The 26,107-nt window shown below is 48.3% G+C and overlaps 3 protein-coding genes, 1 long non-coding RNA gene and 2 other non-coding genes across 6 annotated transcripts in view; 2 read left to right on the top strand and 4 right to left on the bottom strand.

Annotated features, from left to right (window-relative positions):
* LOC116824745 (uncharacterized) overlaps positions 1-26,107 on the bottom strand; it is an 864,335-nt gene that overhangs the window by 63,861 nt on the left and 774,367 nt on the right. The gene's annotated exons all lie outside the window — the stretch shown is intronic.
* LOC116824014 (uncharacterized) overlaps positions 1-26,107 on the bottom strand; it is a 585,485-nt gene that overhangs the window by 176,252 nt on the left and 383,126 nt on the right.
* The window catches only part of LOC116823303 (uncharacterized), a 703,657-nt gene that overhangs the window by 665,272 nt on the left and 12,278 nt on the right, over positions 1-26,107 (top strand). The window contains 1 exon segment of the mRNA XM_075070438.1: positions 386-2,160. Within this exon segment, the coding sequence (XP_074926539.1) occupies positions 386-2,160 (1,775 nt within the window).
* Positions 16,318-17,725, top strand: LOC142047445 (uncharacterized). Its single transcript, XR_012656713.1, has 2 exons — positions 16,318-16,663; positions 16,956-17,725. It is a non-coding gene; the product is annotated as an uncharacterized LOC142047445 (long non-coding RNA).
* TRNAG-UCC (transfer RNA glycine (anticodon UCC)) lies at positions 18,506-18,577 on the bottom strand. Its single transcript has one exon. It is a non-coding gene; the product is annotated as a tRNA-Gly (tRNA).
* TRNAG-UCC (transfer RNA glycine (anticodon UCC)) lies at positions 21,278-21,349 on the bottom strand. Its single transcript has one exon. It is a non-coding gene; the product is annotated as a tRNA-Gly (tRNA).

Here is a 26,107-nt window from a genome sequence, read left to right as displayed (position 1 = left end):
AAAATCTGTCCCTGAATTAAGGAAATATTTGTGATTCCTACAAAGCCCTTGTGAGCTCTCTGAGTACAGGATTGTTTTCAGGAGGTGTGGCATCCTCATGGCAGACTTCACTTATTACTTCTTACGTGTCCTGGCTCATACCTGACAGTAGCTCCCTCCCCAATCAACTTTTTCCCTGAATATTTGGTTGAGGTTTAGACCCTGAATTGATCCCCTTGTCTCTCTCCTCTGGGGAATGGTTTGGGGGAGATTCAGTTCTTTCTTTGTTTGATCTTTCCATCACTTACTTTCGTTTGTTCCCCCCTTTCTTCCATTCCTCTCTCTGAGGTTCCCTTTTTCCCTGGCAAAGGGAGTGACCTGTGTCTGGTTTCTCTCTCTATCCCAGCAGATGCTGGGATGGTGAATGGGAATGAGGAGAATGCTCAACAAGATGGTGCTGAGCAAGTAGAAGCACATGGGACGTTATCAGAAGGATCCAAAGGAAATGTTTCCTGGAGTTGTGCAGAGGCAAATGCCTGTGAGAGTCGGCACAGACCAGAGAAAAAGTTCAGTAGAGGCTCAGACCTTATTAGATATGACACACTCGACATAGGAGGAGCACCCTACATCTGCCTGGAGTGTGGGAAAACCTTCAAACGTAACAAAGTCTTTAGCGTCCATCAGAGAGTCCACACCGGAGAGAGACCATACACATGCTTAGAGTGTGGGAAAAGCTTCAGTCATAGCTCAAATCTTACCACGCATCACAGAAGCCACACTGGGGAGAAACCCTACACTTGCCATGAGTGTGGGAAAAGCTTCAGTCGGAACTCGGAGCTTATCGTACATCAGAGAAACCACACAGGAGAAAGACCCTACACTTGCTGTGAATGTGGGAAAAGCTTCATTCGGAGCTCTGAGCTTAAAAAGCACCAGAGAATCCACACTGGAGACAGACCCCACAGATGCCCTGAGTGCGGGAAAGGCTTCATTAATAGGTCTCAGCTTGTCACACATCGGAGAATCCACACTGGAGAGAGGCCCTATTCATGCCCTGAGTGCGGGAAAGGTTTCACTTCTAGCTCACAGCTTGTCTCGCATCAGAGAATCCACACAGGAGAGAAACCTTATTCATGCCCTGAGTGCGGGAGAAACTTCAGTTCTAACTCACAGCTTGTCTCACATCGGAGAATCCACACAGGAGAGAAGTCCTATTCATGCCCTGTGTGCGGGAGAAGCTTCAGTCATAGTTCACATCTTGTCACACATCGGAGAACCCATACAGGAGAGAGACCATACACATGTCCTGAGTGTGGGAAAAGCTTCAGTCAGAGCTCAAACCTTGTCACGCATCAGAGAATCCACACAGGAGAGAAACCCTACACATGCCTTGAATGTGGGAAAAGCTTAACTCGGCGCTCACTGCTGATCATACATAATAGACTCCACACAGGTGAGCGACCCTACACGTGCCTCGAGTGTGGGAAAAGCTTCACTCGAAGCTCATTGCTGGTCATACATCAGAGAATCCACACTGAAGAGAGACCTTACAGATGCCCTGAGTGCGGGAAAGGCTTCACTTGCAGCTCTCAGCTTGTCTCACATCGGAGAATCCACACAGGAGAGAAACCTTATTCATGCCCTGAGTGTGGGAAAAGCTTCAGTGATAGATCACAGATGATCACACATCAGAGAAGCCACAGGGGGGAGACACCCTACACGTGCTCCGAGTGCAGGAAAAGCTTCCATTCACGCACTCATCTTCTCGCACATCAGCGAATCCACACTGGAGAGAAACCATACACGTGCTCTGAGTGCGGGAAATGCTTCAATCAGAGATCAAACCTTATCACACATCAGAGACTCCACACAGGGGAGATGCCCTATAGCTGCCCTGAGTGCGGAAAAAGCTTCCGTCGGAACTCAGAGCTTATCGTACATCAGAGAATCCACACAGGGGAGAAGCCCTACACTTGCTCTGAGTGCGGGGAAAGCTTCATTCGGCGCTCAGAGCTTAATAAGCACCAGAGAATCCACACTGGAGAGAAACCCTACAGATGCCCTCAGTGCGGTAAAGGCTTCACTTCTAGTTCACAGCTTGTCTCACATCAAAAAATCCACACGGGAGAGAAGCCCTAGTCATGCCTGGTGTGTGGGAAAGGCTTCAGTTATAGTTCACAGATCATCACGTGTCAGAGAATCCACACAGGAGAATAACACTATCCTTGTATTCAGTAGGGTTGCCCAAAGATTTTTTGTTTTGGTAATACATTGGTTAATTCCCACATAGTGGTCTTGAAGATTGATTGCACCAATTCCTTTACGGTAGTCTCTCAGCTCCCTTCGGGTGAGTTGACACCTTCTACCTTTTGCAACTCACCTTACTTTGGGGTGAGTCCTGTGATCCTTTCTATCAACTCCTTTGTCTTATGAGTTATGGGAGTCTGTGTCCCTTTTGACAGAAATGTCCATCCGTCCAAGTTGGGGGAGAGAGGGTTGACCTGATCTGGCTACAGTGACACAAAAACTATCTGTGCCTTGTCTCCACTAGAACTGTACATTGTTAGGCCATGTCTACACTACCACTTATGTCGGCAAAACTTATGTCGCTCAGGGGTGCCGCAGAATAACATAAGTTTTAGCAGCATAATTGGCAGTGTACAGAGCGCTGTGTTGGCAGGAGAGCTTCTCCCCCGATACAGCTGCTGCCGCTCGGTGGGGGTGGTTTAATTATGTCGGCGAGAGAGCTCTTTACTGCCAGCATAGAGCGACTACACGAGATTTTACACCAGCGCAGGTGCATCACTACAGCTGTGCTGCTGTAAGGTCTCTAATGTAGACATGGCCTAAGTTGCTCAAATCAGCTATTTGGGTGTAAAACCACAACTATTTTTTTCAGGGCAGACATAATGCAGATGCAGTGGTTGTGGTTAGCTTTCCCCTTGTGCTGACCTGATCTCCATCACCATTCCTAGTCCTGGTAAACCCTGAGCATCACATTGCAAAGTGAATGTTAGTCACCAGATTTCCTGGTTGGGCAAGAGTCTCATTCTCAGGTTTTCTGACATAACTTGTGGTTGTGCTGAAGAGGACGTAGTTTTTCTTCCAGTTTTCTGATTTAAAATATAGTAAGATGTAATTAAAAGGTAAGAGGAAGGGTAGAAAAAAAGTATCATTTCAGCCTTTCCAGATGGGAAGGTTGGCTGATTTTCCCAATGATGATGATGCTAAACCCTTCGTAACTAGCATGACTGAATAGTAATGAGGTGGTGCTGAGTGAAGAAGGTATGAATGGATCAGAGGACAGCGTAATAGGAAATTGGTTCTAATTTGGCATCATGAAATGTAAGATGATCTGGAATTTCATTTTATATGATACTGAAACTGTCTTATTCTCTTGTGTTGTGAGTTTTTCTCTTTCTTGAGGGCTTTTGATAACATAACTGGATATTAGTTTTTTATGATAGGGTGAAGTTCAGGTTTTTGGTGGATTTTGAGACAAATGACTATTTACTAAAACAATTTATTTTTGTGCATGTCTTTTTTCCACTCCTCCATTATGGCATGGAGAAAGCTCAAGAGCAGTTCAGTCATCAGGAATGAATACTCAGAGCTATTGGATGTACTACTAGAGAGAGAGTAGCTTTTAAAATTGTACATCTAACTATGGAACGGAATTGAATAACACTGTGATCATATAGCCCTGATCTACACTACGCGTTTAGGTCAATTTATCAGCGTTAGATCTATTTAACCTTGCACCTATCCACACGACAAAGTCTTTTCTTTTCTTTTCTTTTTTTTTTTTTTACGACAAAGTCTTTTCTTTTCTTTTCTTTTTTTTTTTTTTTTTTACTTAAAGAGATCTTAAAATCTATTTCTGTACTATTCCCCGACGAGGGGATTAGCGCTGAAATCAGCCTTGCCAGGCCGAATTTGGGGTAGTGTGGTCGCAATTCAATGGTATTGGCCTCCGGGAGCTATCCCAGAGTTCTCCATTGTGACCTCCCTGGACAGCGCTCTCAGCTCAGATGCATTGGCCAGGTAGACAGGAAAAGGCCCATGAACTTTTGAATCTCATTTCCTGTTTGGCCAGCGTGGCAAGCTGCAGGTGAGTGCAGATCTCATCAGCAGAGGTGACCGTGATGAAGTCCCAGAATTGCAAAAGAGCTCCAGCATGGCCAAACGGGAGGTACGGGATTTGATCACTGTATGGGGACACAAATCTGTGCTAGCAGAACAACATTCCAAAAGATGAAATGCGCAAACCATTGGAAGAAATCTCCAAGGGCATGAAGAACAGAGGCTATAACAGGGACCCGCAGCAGTGCAGCATGAAACTTAAGGAACTCAGGCACGCCTACCAAAGAACCAGAGAGCCAAACGGCCACTTGGGGTCAGAGCCCCAGACATGTCGCTTCTATGATGAGCTGCGTGCCATTCTAGGGGGTGCAGCCACCACTACTCAACCCCTGTGCTTTTACTCCATCAATGGATTATCATGCAACAGGGATGCACGTTTTGGGGTTGAGGAAGAAGAGGAGGTGGTTGTGCACAGCAAGCAAGCGGAGAGACCGTTATCCCTGAGAGCCAGGAACTGTTTCTTACCCTGCACCTGGAGCCAGTACCCCCCGAACCCACCCAAGGCGGGCTCCCAGACTCGCCAGGCAGAGAAGAGACCACTGGTGAGTGTATCTTTGTAAATATAATACATGGTTAAAAGCAAGCATGTTTAATGATTAATTTGCCCTGAAGACTTGGGATGAATTCGCGGCCAGTACAACTACTGGAAAAGTCTGTTAACATGTCTGCGGATGGAGCGGAAATCCTCCAAGGACATCTCTATGAAGCTCTCCTGGATGGTCATTCCTCATGGTCACCTGGTTGAAATAGGGTAATTTTATTAAGGGGACATTCAGAGGTGGCTGCTAGCCACGTGGTGGGGGGAGGCATGAAGCAATCATCACAGAGAATTAAGTGGATCGGTGGGGGGGCGGGGGGTTAGTTGGGTTTGTGCTGCACGTTAACCCGAAAACCGCAGCCCCTTCGTTTACATTGCCAATTCATTGTTCTCTAAAATGTCTTTTTAACTACTACTCTTTTTTTTTCCCTCCCACAGCTGCAAATGTATCAACGCTCACACTATCATCTAGCGAAGATTAGAAGGCAAAAAAAATGTACTCTGAGCTCATGCAGTCCTCCCACACTGAAAAATTCTAGTAGAATGCGTGAAGGCAAGCAATGTCAGAGTCCAGGAAAGCACAATATGAATGCGATGATAGGTGGCGGGTTAAAGGTGATAGGTGGCGTCAGCTTGCTGACAGAAGGCAGGAGGCAATGTTGAGACTACTGGAGGATAAAACTGATATGCTCTGGCGTATGGTTGAGCTGCAGGAAAGGCAGGAGCACAGACTGCCACTACAGCCCCTGTGTAACCAACTGCCCTCCTCCCCAAGTTCCATAGCCTCCTCACCCAGATGCCCAAGAACACGGTGGGGGCGCCTCCGGGCACCCAAGCACTCCACCCCAGAGGACTGCACAAGCAACAGAAAGCTGGCATTCAATAAGTTTTAAAGTGCAGTGTGGCCTTGTCCTTCCCTCCTCCCCAACCCCACCCAGGCTACATTTGGCAGTTATACCCCTTATTTGTGTGATGAATTAATAAAAAATGCATGAATGTGAAACAACAATGTTTTTATTGCCTCTGCAAGTGGTGATCGAAGTGGGACGAGGAGGATGGTTAGCTTGCAGGGAAGTAGAGTGAACCAAGGGGGTGGGTTTTCGTCAAGCAGAAACAAACAGAACTTTCACACCGTAGTCTGGCCAGTCATGAAACTGGTTTTCAAAGCTTCTCTGATGCGCACTGCACCTTCCTGTACTCTAACTGCCTTGGTGTCTGGCCGCATATAATCAGCGGCCAGGTGATTTGCCTTAACCTCCCGCCCTGCCGTAAACGTCTCCCCCTTATTCTCAGATATTGTGGAGCACACAGCAAGCAGTAATAACAATGGGAATATTTTTGCTGAGGTCTAACCGAGTTAGTAAACTGCACCAGCATGCTTTTAAACGTCCAAATGCACATTCTACCACCATTCTGCGTTTGCTCAGCCTATAGTTGAAAAGCTCCTGACTACTGTCCAGGCTGCCTGTATATTGTTTCATGAGCCATGGCATTAAGGGGTAAGCTAAGTCCCCAAGGATAACTATAGGCATTTCAACATCCCCAGTGGCTATATTCTGGTCTGGGAAGAAAGTCCTTTGCTGCAGCTGTTGAAACAGACCAGAGTTCCTGAAGATGCGAGCGTCATAAACCCTTCCTGGCCATCCCACGTTGATGTTGGTGAAACATCCCCTGTGATCCAGGGCTTGCAGTGCCATTGAAAAGTAGCCCTTGCACTTTATGTACTCGCTGCCTTGGTGGTCCAGTGCCAAGATAGGGATATGGGTTCTGTCTGTTGCCCCACCACAGTTAGGGAATCATCGCAGCTAGCCATCCACTATGACCTGCACATTTCCCAGAGTCACTACCCTTGATAGCAGGAGCTCTTTGATTGTGTTGGCTACTTGGATCACAGCAACCCCCACAGTAGATTTGCCCACTCCAAATTGATTCCTGGCTGACCAGTAGCTGTCTAGTATTGCAGGCTTCCACAGGGCTATCGCCACTCGCTTGTGAACTGTGAGGGATGCTCTCATCTTGGTATTCTTGTGCTTCAGGGCCAGGGAAAGCAAGTCACAAAGTTCCATGAAAGTGCCCTAACGCATGCGAAAGTTTCGCAGCCACTGGGAATCATCCTAGACCCGCAACACCAGTCTGTGCTTGTTTCCCGGGCCCAGAATTGGCATTCCATGGCATGAACCAACCCCATTGCCACCATGATGTCCAAATTTCTGGGGCCTGTATTTGGGAGAAGTCTGTGTCCATGTCTTCATCATTCTCGTCACCACGCTGGCGTCGCCTCCTCGCCTGCTTTTGCAGGTTCTGGTTCTGCGTATGCTGCTGGATAATGCACATAGTGTTTAAAACGCTCATAACTGCCACGGTGATCTGAGCGCACTCCATGCTTGCCGTGGTATGGTGTCTGCCAAAGGGGTAGGCTAGCAGCAGATGGTGCAGTATGACTGGTAGCCATTGTCGTCTCTTGGGTTCTCGCCAGCAGATGGTGCAGTATGACTGTAGCCATCATCATTTCCAGGCAGACTGAATCTCCATGAGAATAAACTTGAGAATGACCTGGAGTCACTCCCATTTATGTCCAGGTGCCCCGACAGACCTCACCGAGGTCTTCCAGGAACACCTATGTCTGCCCAGGCACCCCGACCTACCTCACTGTCTGCTGCCACAAGGCAACCAGCTGCTGCTGTGTAGTACCGTGTCTGCCAGCACCTAGGATGTGTATGGTGACGGTGAGCTGAGTAGGCTCCATGCTTGCTGTGGTATGGCGCCTGCACAGGTAGCAGAGGGAAAAAGCCGCGAAAGGATTGTCTGCCGTTGCTTTCACAGACTGGAGGTGGGGGCTGATAATGTACCCAGAACCACCCGCGACAATGTTTTTGCCCCATCAGGCATTGGGATCTCAACCCAGAATTCCAATAGGCAGCAGAGACTGCAGGAACTTGGGATAGCTCCCCACAGTGCAACTCTCCGGAAGTCGACACTAGCCTCGGTACTGCGAACACATTCCGCTGACTTAATGGTCTTAAGTGGGCACACACACAATCGACTGTATAAAATCAATTTCTAAAAAATCAGTTTCTATAAATTTGACCAAATTTCATAGTGTAGACATACCCATAGTTTGGGTCAATATTGTCTCAGATGATTCAAGGACAATATTCCACAGTATGTGACTTGGAACTAAGCAAAATGTCCATGTATTTGGGTCGCAAGGCAGTTGTGGCCCAGGCCTTCCAGGAAGTTATTTCTGAAGATTTCTCTTTCCTAATCAAGCAATAGCTAGCCATGCTCACCTGGGAAGCCAGCAAGCAGGAAATTGAATTTAAAATTCCCAGGGCTTGCAAGGGGGTGGGTGGGTTGGCTGCAGGGCAATGGAGTTCAAACCGCTGACCAGAGCGGCAGCATGGGAATTGTGGGACACTTTCTAGAGGCCAATAAGATTGAAAAAATAAGGCGGGATGTCTACACCGGCTGTTTGTTGACAATAAAGGGAGGGGAAAAGACAAAAGTCTCTTGTGGGGTGGAAGATTTTGTCACCAAAACTGGATGGGTTTTTTTGAGAAAAGTTCAATTGCAGTGTGTACGCTATCGCTGTTTTGTCATCAAAAGGCAGTTTTTGGCAGCATTTTAAAATTTTTTACATCTAACTAAGGAACGGAATTGAACTGTGATCATATAGTTTGGATCAGATGATTTCAGATGATGACAATGTTCCACAATAAGTGACTTGGAACTAAGCAAAATGCTCATGTGATGTGGTAAAGGATTCTACTCCAGAGAAGTAAAGTTACCCTGACCATAGCCAGAATTAGACTAGAGCTCAAGTAGAAATAATAGGCACCCAGTGTTTGATTTTTTTACCCCAGAGATGGAAACTAGGGTAACCTTAGGCCCAGATAAACTGTTTATGTTTAGAACTCCCTCCTAGTTCAGTGGCAATGATTATGGTTCAGACAATGCTGTGGTAAGCTATGGGGGAGTTGTCCTTTACCATTTGGATCCAAAGTTTTATGAGCTAAAGAAAGAAATGGTTGATGCCTTCAGGGGACAGTCCTTCCCTATGGATCCCAGTCTGACTGTCTTGGAGAAGAAGCACTTCCATGCTGTGCTTGTGATGATAACCAATGAGGGAATAAATGTCAGACTCCCAAGCTCAGACTGCAGGACTGACGAATGTTGAGTCCTGATTCTATGGATCTGTCTCTCAGTTTTGCTCATGTGTCTCAATAATTTTTATCACTTCTCCACCTCCTGCTACTTTGAAAGATTAAAATTGTGAAAGTAGAATACATGTTTTTTTTCTCATGATGAGAACACCTTTAAGATGACGTCCACGAACACTTATGACTGAAAACCCTGAGAGAAATGAACTCCCAGAAATAGAAGTCACCTATGTTAGTACAGAACACAACTTTACACAAGGTCACTTGTTGGAAAAGGGGATTAAGAGAAAACTAACACATGATAAAATTGTGTAGCCTTCAAATATGTTGTTACCAGTGAAAATGGAATTAAACATAAAAGTTTATTGAAGAATAAGAGACCGATTATGTGATAACCTGAACTACTTTGTAACACTGAAAGTTTTCTAGGTTCAGAAAAGAATTAGATACGTTTATGTGGTATAGGTCCATCAATGACTATTAGCCAAGATGGCGAAGCCTTTGACAGCCAGATGCTAGGAATGAATGATATGGGATGGATCACTTGCTAATTCATGTGTTCATTCCCCCCGAAGCATCTGGAATTGGCCACTGCCAGAAGACAGGATACTGGGCTAGACAAATCATTGGTCTAACCCAGTATGGCCATTCTTATGTTTCTGTCCCCGGCCTCCCCTGAGTAGTATATGAAAGGTGACTAATCCTGTAAAGTTTAGTTGATGTAATTTACCCTCTTTGGACTAAGGAGTTCTAAAGTAAAACCTCACCCAAAACGGACTGGTATATGGCAGTATGTAGGAGAAATAGTATATATCAAAATAAAGATCTATTATAGACTTTAATTCTTTCTATTTCAATTGGAATTTTTTGATAAGCTTTTAAAATAATGTTTCTTTGCAGGAAAAAATTATTTAAGGAGACACGTTGTGTAACCTTTTACCCAGTTATACTGTAACAGCTGCTGAATTCCCTAGTTCTCTTGTTTGCAAAGCGAAGATGATGTCCCATCTAGCAGGAGGTGTCTTACTTTAAAATGGTGCTTGGGTACAAGATAGCAGCTTTTCTGTTTTTTTAAGTTTTGTTCTTTTGTATTTTCATGGGTGCCAAGGCCCTTTTCAGCTTGAGGAGGCCAGCTATTAGCGCATGTCCATTTAACCCTCAGACTAGGCTGTGGAAACCTCTTCAGAACTTTTGTTTTTCATTTTTGATATCTTTGGGTTGCTACATGCTGCATGTGGTTTGCTACAATGAATACTTTAAGAAAACTTCTAGGTGAAGTGAAAGTTTAAGAAAGTGACTTTGGTCCAAAATGTTCCTCATTTCAACTGGCTCAGGACACATTGTCTGTTTCCAAGAAGTTTTCACACCTGATTGGCCTGGAGACTTCAGGGAATCACTGCAAAGTGAGGTATGGTGGAATCATCAGTTTTGAAGATCAAGATAAAGGTGGAAGTCCTTTACCTTTGAGGTCAACAAGCTGTCTGACAGAGACTGATATACCATGACCCCAAGACTGATCTCCTCTGGGGAAGGGAGTCACTTCATCAACAGGCTATGACAGCCTGGACTAGTCTGCCTGTACCTAAAATAGCACACGAGCCTGGCCATCTATGCCATCGCCTGGTTCCTTCACTACAGCTACACCCCTGCTCCACTCCCTTAGCATTCTAGTAACTTACCATTCCTTTTTCTATTGTTTCTCTTTTGTTTTTATTTGCTAGAAGACATTCCAGCCTTTCTATTATATTAGAGTGTGACAGTGTCACTCAGTCCGTACATTTTTCTATGAGCACCAGTAAAATCCACATGGGGCAGATGCTACAAAGATAGTTGCCCAAATTTAAATAGCCCTAAGACTGCCCTCTGAAATCACTGAATGTTCCTTAGCTGCGAAAGCGTTAGAAAAAGCTAAGCTGACTGATATGAATTGCTCAGTGAGAGCTGTTCCTCCACTTATTAAAGTCTCAGTGAGGTCTGTGGGGGATGGGGGTCTGGGAGAGAGAAAGAGTGAGAAGAAGGATTAGCCACGTAATAACAAAAGCCGAGGAGGAAGCTTTACATGGCTTTGAGGTTGTGGCTTAAATGTAAGCACTATTTTGGTTTCAGTATTGAAATATTCAGCTGGCTAAATCTGGACTGCACTGCTTGGGTGAAGTTCTCTGATTGAGTAGTATAAACAAATGCACAATCACCTGTGACCAGAGTCCCAGGGAAGCCCCACTGAGGTGACTCAGTTGGGGAAAACTTCAAAGAAGGGGGACGGAGAATCTGTAAAGCTGGTGGTTATTCCAACACTTAGATTTATCAAGCCAGCACAAAACAGCTTCTATAATACGTCACTGGTTACCCAGAAGCCAAAACACAGATCCCTTAAAGCAACCCAGCCTTAGGCCTCCACCAGACCCCCAAGTCAAATATGATGATTACTGAAAATCTCAATCATCATATAAGAAAGTTCTACCAATCCCAAAGGATCGGACACGTGACCTCCCAAGTAAATGAATATTTTGGCTCTTACCCAAATACACATTGATAGCCAATTCTTACTTACTAAATGAAAAAAATATTAAAAAAGAAAAGACAGTGAGTATTGGTTAAAAGATCAGTGTAGATACAGACATGAGTACAGTTCTGAGATCAGTTTCATAGTAGAGATAGTGAGCTTTGGAGTTGCAAAGAGTTCTTAGAATTAGTCTGTAGATTCAGTCCAACGTTCATATCCAGGGTGATCCAGATGGGACTGGAGATCTCAGTCTTACGACTTAAGCTTCCCCTGCATAAAGCATTAAGCAGATCCAAGATAAAAAGGATCAGGATCCAAGAGACCTTTATACTGTTCCAGACCTTCTCCTGACAGCTTGGAGTTCTTAGGTGTACAATAGGCAATCATCAAGACTTTGAAGTAAACCTGTTTTTGAAGCATCAATGGAACTTAGCTACACGGATTAACATAAAGTAATTGCCTGTTTTCCACCATTCACAGATCATTTGCTATATACGTCAAAGAGACATCAGTGCGGTGATATCACAATATTCACAGTTCATTTAAATATTAAGATCTCCTTTCGATCTTTGAATTAGCAGAATACAGTATAGACAGGAACTCTAACCTCTAAGAATATCTGTTGTGGTGGGCAAGGCTAGATGGCTACAGTAAAGTAGTGAGGAACAGGTATGTTAGCCCCAGGCTAAACAAATCCCTGGTACCATGGTAACCAAATGGCAGTTGCTCCAGGTTAATCAAGACACCTGGGGCCAATTAGGATCTTTCTAGAAGGCTGTGGAGATAGCTACATTGATTGGGACACCTGAAGCCAATCAAGGGCTGGCTGGAACTAGTTAAAAGCCTCCCAGTTAGTCAGTGAGGTGTGCGTGTGAGGAGCTGGGAGCAAGAGGCACAAGGAGCGGAGAGCGAGAGCGAGAGGATGTAAAAGATGCTGGAGGATTGAGGAGTACAGTGTTACTGCTGGAGGATTGAGGAGTACAGCGTTATCAGACACCAGGAGGAAGGTCCTGTGGTGAGGATAAAGAAGGTGTTTGGAAGAGGCCATGGAGAAGTAGCCCAGGGAGTTGTAGCTGTCATGCAGCTGTTACAGGAAACATTATGGACAGCTGCGATCCACAGGGCCCTGGGCTGGAACCCAGAGTAGAGGGTGGGCCCGGGTTCCCCCCAAACCTCCCAACTCCTGATCAGACACAGGAGGAGTTGACCAAAACTGTGGGTTCCACCAGAGGGGAAGATCACTGAGGTGAGCAAATCCACCAATAAGCGCAGGACCCACCAAGATAGAGGAGGAACTTTGTCACAATATGTAAACACACACAAAAAAAAACGCTACCTATCAATATGCCCCTATTGATTTTGTGTGTTGATTTTGGGTCATTTATCCTGCAGGATGCTTAACCCTTTCCAGCCATGTGTCACACCACCTCTTTGCATTTCTGTTTTAAGATTTATAAGGGTTGATTTTCTTCCGTATTAATCTGATGATTTGACAAATTGATGAGTTCATTCCAGTGCAGTTAATTCATTGATTGACTGATTTGACCTCAACTTTCTAGTTGTATGGTTAACCCTTATTTAGTTGGGTTGGGTTTGTAATAGATTAGCCTTCAATGTGTATTCTTGATTTGATCAGTTCATTTTAATAGAGTGTATAAAAGAGATATCAAGTCATATTTCTTTTAATAAGTAACATGGGGTGGAACCATAGAGATTCTGGGTGGAGCCAGTGCACCTCATAACTTCATCATCTCCCTCCAAATTGACCCTTTGGTTTTCACAGGTGCCACCTCTCTCACTCCAGCTTCATCAGGGGAAGGCGGGGGCTCAGAGCTTCACAAGGGAAAATAAATCCCCCCTACCCAGGCTTTCGGGAGTGTGTATGAGAGGTGTGTTGCTAAGCAGGGAGAAGTCACTGAGATGGAGGTGTTTGGGTTCGTGCTCTGCAGTCACTGTCCTGGCAAGGCCCAGTCTGGGCCCCTGTCTGGTGTTCTCGCTAATCTTTTACATCCATGTGCGGAATGTGCCCCAATATGGAGGTGGTGTGTGGCATGGCTGGGGCCAAGGGGTTCAGAGTGTGGGATGGGGCTCAGAGCTAGGATAGATGGTTGGGGTATGAGGGTGGTGTTATGCTTATAAGGAGCACACACAATCTTTTTCAAGGGGATAATGCAATACGCCACGTATATTGAGAGTACTGTTTAAGTATTAAATCAGCATATGCTTCCATTCACACACACCAAAAGGTTCTGCAGCTGGATCTTATAGTTACTAGTCCTTAGTGTTACTCAATCAGTTCCAGTGGCCAGCTGAAATTGCACACAAGGGATGGGAGGAGCTGGAGCTGGGTCTCTGTCAGACGTGTCTGAAGCTCCGATGTTGATGCAGAACAAACCCAAAGTCCCATGGGCAATATACCCTTCTCTTATAGTAGTAAGTTCCCTATTGTCCTTGGTGTGTCACACTGGAGCTGTAGTCATGAGATAGTCAAGGTTGCTCCCAATCAGCTTTATTTTGGGTTGTTACCGGGAGTATCCGGAGCTGTTTCTTATCTCATCCCTCTGGCTCCACTCTTTATTTTGTCCTTGGGGCATCTGCCCATCCTTTAGGGTCGTCAATCTGCCATGCGGGTGATTCTGATATTAAAGTTAGTGCCTCTTGACTTCTCCACTCCCCTCTCGACCATCCAGCCCATCAGTACTGGCGCCTCCTGTCTCTTCTCTGTTAGCATGCCAGACATTCTCCACTCACACACACAACAGTAAATAATTTCAAAAGCAAGAATTGCAGCCATAACACGTCTATACTTCTATAAACAATCATTAACACGTAAAGCAAAGAATAAAACCAGAACAACTTCTTCTTACTAATTCAAAGCTAACAAAATAAGTAAAATGGAGCACAGTTTACTCGAGACAGTTTCTCCTCATTAAGCTTTTGGCCTACAGTGTGAGGGCCCTGGCTGAGGGTGCAGGCTCTGGGGTTGGGCCAAGGATGATGAGTTTGGGGATACAGGCTGCCCTGGAGCTGTGGCAGGGAGAGAGGACTCCCCTTCCAGTCCTCTCTAACTGCAGCAGCCCTTGGCTGGGGGAGAGCATCTCTCCCCACATACGGCAGCTCTTGGGCTGAGGGAGAAGTGCCTCTCCCCAGCCACGGCAGCTTAGCGGGAACTTAGCCCAGGAGCTGTGCCAGGCTTGGCCAAGCTGAGGCTGGGGTGGGGTCTGGTCTGAAGGGTTGTAAATGGAGGTGAAAAGCTTGCACTTCTCAGACATTGTGGGGCTGGCAGAGTCAATGTAGGAGTGTTAGCAGAGAGACAAGGTGGACCAACTTGGTCCTACCTCGCCCATCTTGTATCTCTAATATCCTGGGACCAGCACAGCTACACCACCACTGCGTAAAACAGTGTGTTAATGACATACTGGGGCATTGCTGAAAGTAAGCAAACTGAACAGTGCAGTTCCTAGGTTTCAGACGCGGGAGTTTTGCTGACGTTAAGATTCTAAAAAATGATGACATCCCACCAGGCAACCTTAAGTCTGGGTTAGTGAAGGTTCCTTCTCCCGGCCTCCCCCCTGCCCATTTTATTAATTCGAGGAGAAGAGGCCATGGCTTCTCTCTAGGTATTAACCAGTTCTTCTTCAAGTATGTGTTTCCAACTTGTTTGTATCGGGGTATAAAGATTTATCTGAGAGGGATTGTCTCTGTCTGGCCTAGGGAGGAAGGGAAAGTCCCGCCATTCACTGAGTCGGTCCGTCGTTACGGACATACATGTATCAGTGGTCCAGTAGAGTCTGTGGGATACTAGTACCGTGCTTGGTTGCCAATAAACCTGGCTGGGTGCCTTCATTCCTTAGCACATCTTGTGGTCATTGGGCGTGCCTGTTTGTGCATGGCTGCGGCAGCACACAGAGAGAAAACACACACCCAGAACCCCCGTATTCCCAGTGCCCCTCAGTTCCAACCCACAGCCCCCTCCTCTACACAGTGTTCTTCAAGCCCATTCCACAGCCCCTACCTTCCCCCCAGCAGCAGGTGATTCTGACTCCTTCAGGGAGTTTTTCTTGCTAGGTTTTTGTGTGTGAATCGGCTTGTGGATTTTACAACATGTTGGACATTTCCATATTAAATAGAAACTCTGCTCATCTCTTCCCCTGCCTTCTCTTTTCTCTTCATAACTGGAGCTGGGAGCATTTCATTTCTTAATTCTCCAGGGATGAGATGTATGTATCAACTTACTTTTTCCCCTTTGTGCTTAGAAATTGAAAACTGATTATTTTGCCAAACAAAACCTGAAATAATTCAGAAACCAGAAGAGAAGATCAACAATACATTCAAATCAAAGTGCCAGAACAGAGCAGGACTGGATTTTCAGCAGAGAATTTTCAATTTCGGGGGATTTTGTTTTCCCAGGCAAACAAACCTCTCCAAGGGAAGCACAGAGAAAAATGTTTACTTACCTGCTTCAGAACAGCTTGGCCTAGACACTCTGGCTGTGTTTCACTGTCATGGGCTTGCTGTGGATAGAGCATTTTAATTAATCTGGGGGGAAGTCCCAGGACGTTTGGAGGAGGTTCTGAGTATGTTACCTTTGGAGATAAAAGCTGGACTCCTGAACTTTTCTTAGAAATCTCATATTTCAAGTAGTGATCCAATCTGACACTTTAGGAAGCTTTTTGGTTGCAGGAAGCAACATGGGTTGGTCTGTCACTGCACAAAAGTGGGTAAGATGGGCGTTTGGAAGGAAGGTTAAACATATCTGATGAGGATAGGATTTGAACCCACACATGCAGAGCACAATGGAGTAGCAGGCCATTATCTTAACCACCTCATCTGAGCTGCTCAATAACTGCCAGAAAGCCCAGCAGAGGTAGGGACAATGAGGCATTTTAAAATACATTAGTGGAAGCAGGGTCTGAGTGAGCTCCCCCTCGCATCTAGTGATGAGTTGAGGGAAAGACTTCAGGAACAGACCGTGTTTGTGCAGACCCGCCTAGGTACGCAGCAGGGTGGGTCGCCTTTGCCAAAAGGACCAGTTTTGGCTGGTGTTGGGTTACAAATCGCTCAGTGCAATGAGATTTTGTTCTCCTTATTGCATGAGTAAAGGGCAGCAGAGCTTTCTTACCCTGCCCTGATTGAGAGGTTACGGGAGTGAGGTTATATCTTTCATTGGCCTGCATACAACTGATTGAAGGGGCCACCCTAAACTGAACCTTACTTGCTGACCGGGGGGAGAGGGACGCCAAATGCCAGGGAAAGTAAGGAGGAGAAGGGGGCAGATGTTCTCGTGTGCTAAGATGAGTTGTGCCTGAAGTGTCCTAGACGTGCTCTTACCTGTTCAGTGTTTGAAGACAAAGCTAATTACGCTCCAGAGAGAGTTGTTATTTCTGTTCGGTGACTAGCAGAGTGGAATTACTGATAAGCACCTCTGGGGTTCTTTCTCAGACCTGGTGTCAGGACGCTGGTGCAGGGAAAGCCAAGGCAGAGGCTGCACTGGCAATGAGGTTCCCAGCTACCCAGTGAAAACGAAGAGCTGCAATCACTGAACACCAGGGTTAAGCAGGGGAGCCTCAGAACACGGCAGAAAAGGCAGCGAGTAGCCAGCACCCGAGAAAAGCAGCTGTAATAGCTGCAGGTCTGCACAGCCACCGCAGAGACTTCTGAGGTGGGCGGCGAACCCCTGTGAACACATTTGTGAATGTTGGGTCTGCACTAACCCACCTGCGCTGGGGTACTATGGAGGGCTGGGGGGAAGATGTGTTAAAGGGGCATTTGCTTGTCAGACTTTCCCACTGTTAGGTGGGAAATTGAGGCAAAGGACACTGCCCAGTGCACTGTGGGGTTGGGGTTTTGCTTATGGTTGCAAGTTTTTACCTACTACTCCCTCAGCTCAGACCCTACTGTCACCCTCCAACCTGCTGGCAAAGCCCCTAGGAGTCTTGGGACAATGCCCCCAATTCGGCCCTTCCCTCTACTGCAAATCCCCCACAGATCCCAGCTGGGTCTGTGGCAGCCACAGCTCACTGAGGAGCTTCCCTGGCTGATTCTCTTCTGTGCCTGTGCAAAAGCAGCTCCTAATTTCTTCCTTGTTAGTGTAGGGGTGAGTGTCCCTGCCTGTCCCGTAGGAGACTGGTGTCTGATTCCTCAATGGGAAAGCCAAGCTTTTGATACAAACTGCTAACTCAGATCTTCCTGCTGATCAGCCCTGAGCCAGGTCTCCGTGCTGCAAATTATTCCAGCAACTGGGAAGGTAACCACAGCAGCCCACAATGCCAGCTCTGGCGGCTCTTTGCTTTCACTGGGACACAAAGTAAAAAGAGTATCACTGTTCTGTCTGTTATTACATGAAACCACTTAAATCCTACTTTTTTAAACTTAATAAAATCACTTTTGTTTATTAATAAACCCAGAGCAAATGATTAATACCCGGGGTAGCAAACAGCTGTGCATGTCTGTGTCATAGAGGGCGTCACGAATTTACCCTGTATAAGCTTTATACAGAGTAAAATGGATTTATTTGGGATTTGGATCCCAGCGGGAACTTGGTGTCTGGGTGCTGGAGACAGGTGGCCTGTTGAGCTATTTTCGGTTAAGTCTGCAGCTTTGGGGATGTGGTTCAGACCCTGGGCCTGTGTTGCAGCAGGCTAGTGTATCTGGCTCAACAAGGCAGGGTTCTGAAGTCCCAGTCTGGCAGAGAAAATGGGCTCAGAGGTAATTTCAGCACATCAGGTGACAGTCCCAAGAGGGTTTCTGTGATCGAACCCATCTCTCCTCATAAGGAAGCTGTTCCATACCCCTAATCAGTTTTGTTGCCCTTTTCTAAACCTTTTCCAATTCCAATATATATATTTGAGATGGGGTGATCACATCTGCACACAGTATTCCAGATGTGGGAGTACCATGGATTTATATAGAGGCAGTATGATATCATTGCTGGAACACAAAAAATCTGTAGCAGCAAAAACTTTATATTTCCACCTTCTCCCCTGAGCATGGTGCAAACAGCACAAGGAGCTACAGATGCACCTTCCCCTGGTTTCTGGCTTTCTCCAGTGACACAAGGATGCTTCCTACATAGTCCTGTCCCCTGCAGTGTGTTTAGGGACCTGCTGGGATTTGGGAATGTGATTATCACCCAATGTGACTGACATTAAACCAATTCTGGAGAGCGCAAAACCACATCCTTGCATTGGCCGGGAATCGAACCCGGGTCAACTGCTTGGAAGGCAGCTATGATCACCACTATACCACCAATGCACCTGGTAGAAACAGCTCTCCTTGGTGCTACGTGGACTAGGAAAATGATTCATTCCTGCACCACTAATGAGCAGGATGGGTAGACCAGTAGCAACCTGTCAGCTCTGAGCACAGACAGGTTCCCACAGTGACTGGGGATGGAGGTGCTACATCTCCCCTCAGAGAAGGGAAACAAAGATAAATGACCAGAATGACAAACCTTAGCCCCCTTTAAAGTAATGTTTGTGTTCATTTCCGCTACCTACAGAGGGGTTTGTGGCTGATTCCAGGCTCTGCCGCGATATGGGATGATTCAGGCTGTCACTGAGCTGAAGAAGAGAGATGGTTTTAACAGGGATGGCTGCCTGGTCTTAAGGGGGTTTGTCACCTGGTCTGGGTGTTTGGTACATGGGTGCAGTCCCCGCTCCTGGGCCTGTCCTGCACAAAATAACAAAACTTTTCTCCAAAAGGAGATGGGCACACGAGGTCGCCAGGACACAAGGAGTGTAACAACACAATTCCTCTATGAGCAATGACTCTGACAAGTGATTGATCTCCTCTCGCTTTTATATTGTGGGTCTTTGTCCCACCTCTGTTGCACCCCATAGGAGGGGTAAGGAGTGAGGTTGTGCTACTGGCATTTCTTTGATCTTTTAGTGTTTTATACCTTCCCCCACAAGTCCCTTTGCCCCTCCCAACTGGTTGCTTGACTTTGCTGTGAGATAGGAGTTGAGGCAATCTTAAAGTGTGCTCTGGGTAACGCTGTGATTCCTCTTACCTGTTCCCGTTGCACGAACAAACCCATCTGGCTAGGGAGAAGCAACATACACAGTGTCTTTGTTCACACTTGTTCGGATAAGAGTATCAAAAGAGTATCAAAAGCTAATTTAGCTACAACGAGTCAGGAAAAAGATCTTGGAGTCATCGTGGATAGTTCTCTGAAGATGTCCACGCGTTGTGCAGAGGTGGTCAAAAAAGCAAACAGGATGTTAGGAATCATTAAAAAGGGGATAGAGAATAAGACTGAGAATATATTATTGCCCTTATATAAATCCATGGTACGGCCACATCTCGAATACTGTGTACAGATGTGGTCTCCTCACCTCAAAAAAGATATTCTAGCACTAGAAAAGGTTCAGAAAAGGGCAACTAAAATGATTAGGGGTTTGGAGAGGGTCCCATACGAGGAAAGATTAAAGAGGCTAGGCCTCTTCAGCTTGGAAAAGAGGAGACTAAGGGGGGATATGATAGAGGTATATAAAATCATGAGTGATGTGGAGAAAGTGGATAAGGAAAAGTTATTTACTTATTCCCATAATACAAGAACTAGGGGTCACCAAATGAAATTAATAGGTAGCAGGTTTAAAACAAATAAAAGGAAGTTCTTCTTCACACAGCGCACAGTCAACTTGTGGAACTCCTTACCTGAGGAGGTTGTGAAGGCTGGGACTATAACAATGTTTAAAAGGGAACTGGATAAATTCATGGTGGTTAAGTCCATAAATGGCTATTAGCCAGGATGGGTAAGGAATGGTGTCCCTAGCCTCTGTTTGTCAGAGGATGGAGATGGATGGCAGGAGAGAGATCACTTGATCATTGCCTGTTAGGTTCACTCCCTCTGGGGCACCTGGCATTGGCCACTGTCGATAGACAGATACTGGGCTAGATGGATCTTTGGTCTGATCTGGTATGGCCGTTCTTATGTTCTTAAACCCCAAATTCTCCCTCGGGCTGACAAACGAACCTGGATACTAATGCTGGAAATTTCTGAAATACAGACTTTGAACAGCAAACTTGGTCTCTGTGCCCCCCAGGGGGCTCTTTTTGGTTTTGGTCATTGCATTTAGTCTTGTACATACCACAGAGAATGTTTTTTAAAAGCCAACCTTCCCGTCCTGGTCTTCCTTGTCCTGGCAAAAAGCTTCCAAGCAGCATTGACTTTGGGAAGTGTTAAATGAGATAAAATGGCTCAGATGAGGTGACCGAGTGGTTAAAGTGATGCTGATAATCCGCATAGATTTGAATCCCATCCTCAGTAGATGGTTATGTTCTCTACCCCTCCTTCCCACAGACCTGTCTTCTGTTTGGTACCCAGCCCGTCCCCCAATGAGCCTTCCTACCCACAAAACCCTTCAGAAAACAACTAACCTCATGGCTGGATCCGTGTTCTCAGCCTTGCACACTCCCAACACAAACCAACCTTCTCAGGCGGAGGCAGAGCCGGGGTGGGATGGTTTAATTTTCCCTGCCAGGCTTAACACCCAGGCCAGGCCTGCCTCCTTCGCTACACTGAAACCTCTCCCCCTAGGGCTGCGAGGGGCCCCCAAACACAGCCAGGGTGTGTAGTGCCCAGCCACACGCAGGTGAAAGGCCCGATTCAGCTGCAGACAAGTAAGATTTGCAGCTGCCTCTGAGGGAAGTGCCTGTGTCCACATTGGTGCTGAACTTTGGTTTGTGGTTTTATTACAGGAACACAGAAGACTCCGTAGCAGCAAAAACTGTCACAAAACTTTATATTTCCACCTTCTCCCCTGAGCATGGTGCAAACAGCACAAGGAGCTACAGATGCCTGTTTCCTGCCTTTCTCCAGTGACACAAGGATGCTTCTTACATAGTCCTGTCCCCTGCAGTGGGTTAGGGACCTGCTGGCATTTGGGAATGTGATTATCACCCAAAGTGACTGACATTAAACCAATTCCAGAGAGGGCAAAAACACATCCCTGCATTGGCCGGGAATCGAACCCGGGTCAACTGCTTGGAAGGCAGCTATGTTCACCACTATACCACCAATGCATCTCGCAAAAGTAGCTCTCCCTGGTGCTACATGGACTAGGAAAATGATTCATTCCTGCACCACTAATGAGCAGGAGCGGGGGGCTGGAGGCAGCCTGGCAGCTGTGAGCAGAGACAGGTTCCCAGAGTGACTGACAGATGGTTTTAAGGGTGTTCATCTGTCACCTTCTAGTGGGTGTGTGGGACATGGAGGCAGCCCCCGCTCCTGGGTCTCCTGAGGACATAATGTTTCTGTGCAAAATAACAAAACTTTTCACCGAAATGGGGGGAAGGAAATGGCCACACGATGGCGCCAGGACACAGGGAATGTAACACAACAGCTGCCTCTGGGGCGGTGACTGACAGGGGATTGATCTCCCCTCTCCTGTATTCAAACAGCTGCTTGGTTTCACCTGCCAGGCTGACACAGTTCTCTCCACGGTGACACTGGGATTGAAGGATTGGATCCTATTATTAAAAAACCAATTTTAGTCTGAACCTGAGCTCTCTGTCCTGACAGGCCGGTGTCCCCAATTCCGTTCCAAATGCTCTTCCAGGAATGCCCCGGGGACCCTGCACTCCCCAGCGGGAGTGAAAGGAGAAACCCCCAGCTCTGGCCTTAGCTCCGGGGTGAGGGGGAATTGACTTCTTTGCTGCTGAGAAGGGAGTCAGGGCAGTTCTCTGGGGAGCAGCATTCCCAGCCTGAGCCAGGCGGCTCCCTGCCCTCTGGGGCCTGCAGGGTTAGCCAGGTCCTGAGGACACCGTACTGCTCACTGAGCCACCCCTCAGGAAAGGCAGCGGTTCGGTGCTGCACTTCAGCCTTGTCTGAGCAGTGGGCTGGGCCATCCCCCAGAATAAAGACTCAGCGTTGCCCACTCTCAGGAGTTTGCCACGAGGCTCAGGAGAATTATTGTTTTCCCTAAAGCCCCAGCTCCTGGAGTCAAGTGGCTCTGTGATGGTTTCAGCCTTCAGTTGCCAAGATAAAGGAAGTTTCGAGCCCTCCTGGCTGTGAAGAAAGCTACCGAACAGGCCCCCAGTGCATGCTAACAGCTCAACAAGCAGAAGGCAAATAAGAAGACCCCCCCCCCCATCCCAAAGCGATTATTTGTGTCATCTCATGATTTTAAAGCCAGTCTCATGAGTTTTGAACATTTGGGGTTGGCCGTACTGCAGACCCATTGCCGAAACCCTCGTACCCCATCCAATGCACCCAGACTTTCCTAAAGCATCGAGTCCTTCTTCTGTCGGACACTTGCCTGCCGCTGGAAGTGCTTTTCCACAGCTAGTGAGTCCCCCCAGGGCTGAGTCCCCCAGGGCTGCCTCTTCTCAACAGCTCCTCCCCTCACACTGACACCCCATGGACCCTCCCCCTCACAGCCCCTCCCCTCACATTGACACCCCCATGGACCCTCCCCCTCACAGAGACCCTCCATAGCCCTCCCCCACAGAACCCCTCTCCCTCACACTGACACTCCCCTGGACCCTCCCTCACACAGCCCCTCTCCCTCACATTGACACCCCCATGGACTCTCCCCCTCACACTGACACCCCATGGACCCTTCCCCTCACAGCCCCTCCCCTCACACTGACACCCCCATGGACCCTCCCCCTCACAGCCCCTCCCCTCACACTGACACCCCATGGACTCTCTCCCCCTCACAGCCCCTCCCCTCACACTGACACCCCCATGGACCCTCCCCCTCACAGAGACCCTCCATAGCCCTCCCCCACAGAGCCCCTCTCCCTCACACTGACACTCCCCTGGACCCTCCCTCACACAGCCCCTCTCCCTCACATTGACATCCCATGGACTCTCCCCCTCAACAGCCTGCCCTCATGACCCCAGCTCTCCCACCCTCCCCTCACACCTGACACCCCAGGACCTCCCCCTTGCCAGCCCTCCCTCACCACACCCCCCAAAGGACCCTCCCCTCACAGAGACCCTCCATAGCCCTCCCCCACAGAAAACCCCTCTCCCTCACACTGACACTCCCACTGGAGCCCTCCTCACACAGCCCTCGTTCCCTCACATTGACACCCCCATGGGACTCTCCCTCCTTCACAGCCTCCCCTCACGCTGACACCCGCATGGACCCTCCCCTCACGGCCCCTACCAACCCTGACCACCCCCATGGACCCCCCCTCACAGCCCTCCTCAGCCTGACACCCCATGGACTCTCCCCCCCACAGCCCCTCCTCCTCAACCCTGACACCCCATGGATCCCTCCCCACTCACAGCCCCTCCCCCTCACACTCAACCCTGCCATGGACCCTCCCCCTCACGCCCGCCCTTCACCCTGACACCCCATGGACTCTCCCCCCCCCAGCCCTCCCCTCACACTGACACTCCCCATGGACCTCCCCCCCAATCCCATGCGGCCCAGTCCCCTCAACTGACACCCCCATGGACTCTCCCCTACCCCCGAGTCAGCAAGGCAGCGGCTCTGGGGCTGTCGGACCCACGCGGGGGCGGGGACCGGGGCGGGGACCGGAATCCGGGCTCGGTCCCGTCCCCACGCAGCGCTGCCGCAGCCCGGGGCGGGGACCGGGGCTCGGCCCAGGAAGGGGCTGGAGCAGCCGGGGCGGAAGCCGGGAAACAAAGGAGAGAGACACGGGGCAGCCCCCGGGCGGGGCGGTACGAGCCGCTGCTCCCCGGGGTCCGTGCTAGGGGGGGGGATTAACCCCTCCCTGCCCGGCCGGGGGGGATTTCTCCAGCTGGGACCAGCCCCGGAGCCAGCGGCTGCAGGTGAGTGAGAGAAATGCTGGGGGCGGGGCAGGAAAGTGTCTGTCTTTGCACAGAGCTGGGGGGCGGGGGGGTCCTCAGACCTCACAGCCCCCGGGGTCCAGCTGCGCTCAGGAGCCAAACGGGGCTGAAAAAGAAGCCGGAGGAGCGAGGCTGCTGATTGGAGAGGGAAGGAGTTTGTGGGGGGGGCACCCCTTTTTCTGGACCAGCTGCTGTTGGGGAGAGTGACAAGCTGGGCACAGAGCTGGGCTTCAGGCCTGTGTGTGTGTATGGACCACTTGTGGGCAAAGCCTTCATGCCCCGATTTAATATGGACATAAAATACCTTCAAATCCAGGGGTAGGGGTGCTTTTTCTGTCCTATTCAGGGGTCGGCAGCATGTCTGCAAGTGTCCGCGGTACAAATGTTGAGGCTCGTTGGGGGGAAATCCGAGCGGCTTCCCCGCAAGCAGCTCCCCCATCCCCGAGACCGCCGTGAAATGGGGGGCCCCATAGCTATCTAGCCGCTGCCGGCACGGGGGACCCCCGCAGCACGTGTGGTAGAGGGACCCCTTCCAGCTCCCAGCCTGCAGGGTGGTGGCCCCCCACCCTAGCTTGCAGCCCCACAGGGTGATGGGTCCCCTCAGCTTCCAGCTGTTGTGAATTTTTGTTAATTGCCTCTGACCTGACCCTGACATCGACTCAAAACATTCAGGACAAAATCGTTGCCTTAATAATGGTACTGACGCTTTCCTGTCTTCACTGGCAGTACTTCACATGATGCAGCCTACAACTGCATTCGCCTTCTTCATGCCTGCCTCACATTGGCTGCTTGTAGTCACCCTGTGATCAACCAGTACAATCAGGTCTGTCTCCTCCTCTGTTGCTTCCGTCTGAGACATCCCTGGCTTATAACAAAAAACGCTTGTTGTTAGTCCCTAAGTTCATGACTTTGCACTTTGCACTATTAGATTTCGTCCCGTTTCCAGTTTTCAAGGTCATCCAGGTCTTGTGTGATATTCTGGTCCTCCTCTGTACCGGCAATCCCCTCCAGCTTTGTGTCATCCGCAAGTTCTGTTAACGCGCTCCCACTTTTTGTGCCAAGGTCATAGGCTCTGACTCTGGGTGCTCTGGGGCTGGCCAGCCCCCTCCCCAGTCAGCTGGGGCAGGAAGAGGCGGGTGAGGGGGGACCTTGGGGGAAGGGGGGTCAGGACCTGAGGCGGAGCAAGAGTCGAGCACACACTCCTGGGAACTCAAAAAGTTGGCGCCTCTGGCCAGAGTCGTTAGTAAAAATGTGGAATAAGATTGGTCCCAAGACCGATCCCTGAGGAACTCACTAGTAACCTCCCTCCAGCCTGACAACCCACCATTCACTATGACCCCTTGTGGTCTCCCCTTTAAGCAGGTCCTTATCCACCTTTCTATTTTCACATTAATCCCCATCTCCTCCATTTTAATGAATAGTTTCCCATGTGGAACTGTATGAGATGCCTTACTGACATCCAGGTAGATTAGATCCACTGCATTTCCTTTGTCTAAAAAATCAGTTACCTTCTCCAAGAAGGAGATCAGTTTGGTCTGTCATGATCTAACTTTCATAAAACCATGTTGTATTTTATCCCAATTACCACTTACCTCTATGTCCTTATCTGCTTTCTCTCTGGAAGTTTGTTCCAAGGCCTTGCATACAGTTGAGCTCAAACTCACAGGCCTGAAGTTTCCTGGATCACTTTCCCTCCCCCCAAACACTTTCTAAAAAATAGGGACTATATTAGCAATTCTCCAGCCATAGGGTACAACGCTCAATTTTACAGTCCTGGTGAGAGGGGTTGGGTCTGTTCTGTAATCAAGTGACAAAGCATTTTCCCAGTGTAGAATCATAGAAATGTGGGGCTAGAATGAACCTGGAGAGGTCACCTATTCCAGCTCCCTGCACTGAGGCAGAATCAAGGAAACCTAGATCATCCCTGCATGTGTGTCCAGCCTGCTCTTAAAATCCTCCAGTGGTGAGGATTTCACAGCCTCCCTTGGTAACTATTCCAGTACTGAAGTAGCCAT

This window comes from Chelonoidis abingdonii, chromosome 11 (genome assembly GCF_003597395.2).
Source record: "Chelonoidis abingdonii isolate Lonesome George chromosome 11, CheloAbing_2.0, whole genome shotgun sequence".
Taxonomy (NCBI): domain Eukaryota; kingdom Metazoa; phylum Chordata; order Testudines; family Testudinidae; genus Chelonoidis; species Chelonoidis abingdonii.
This window is presented reverse-complemented; position numbering and strand designations above follow the sequence as displayed.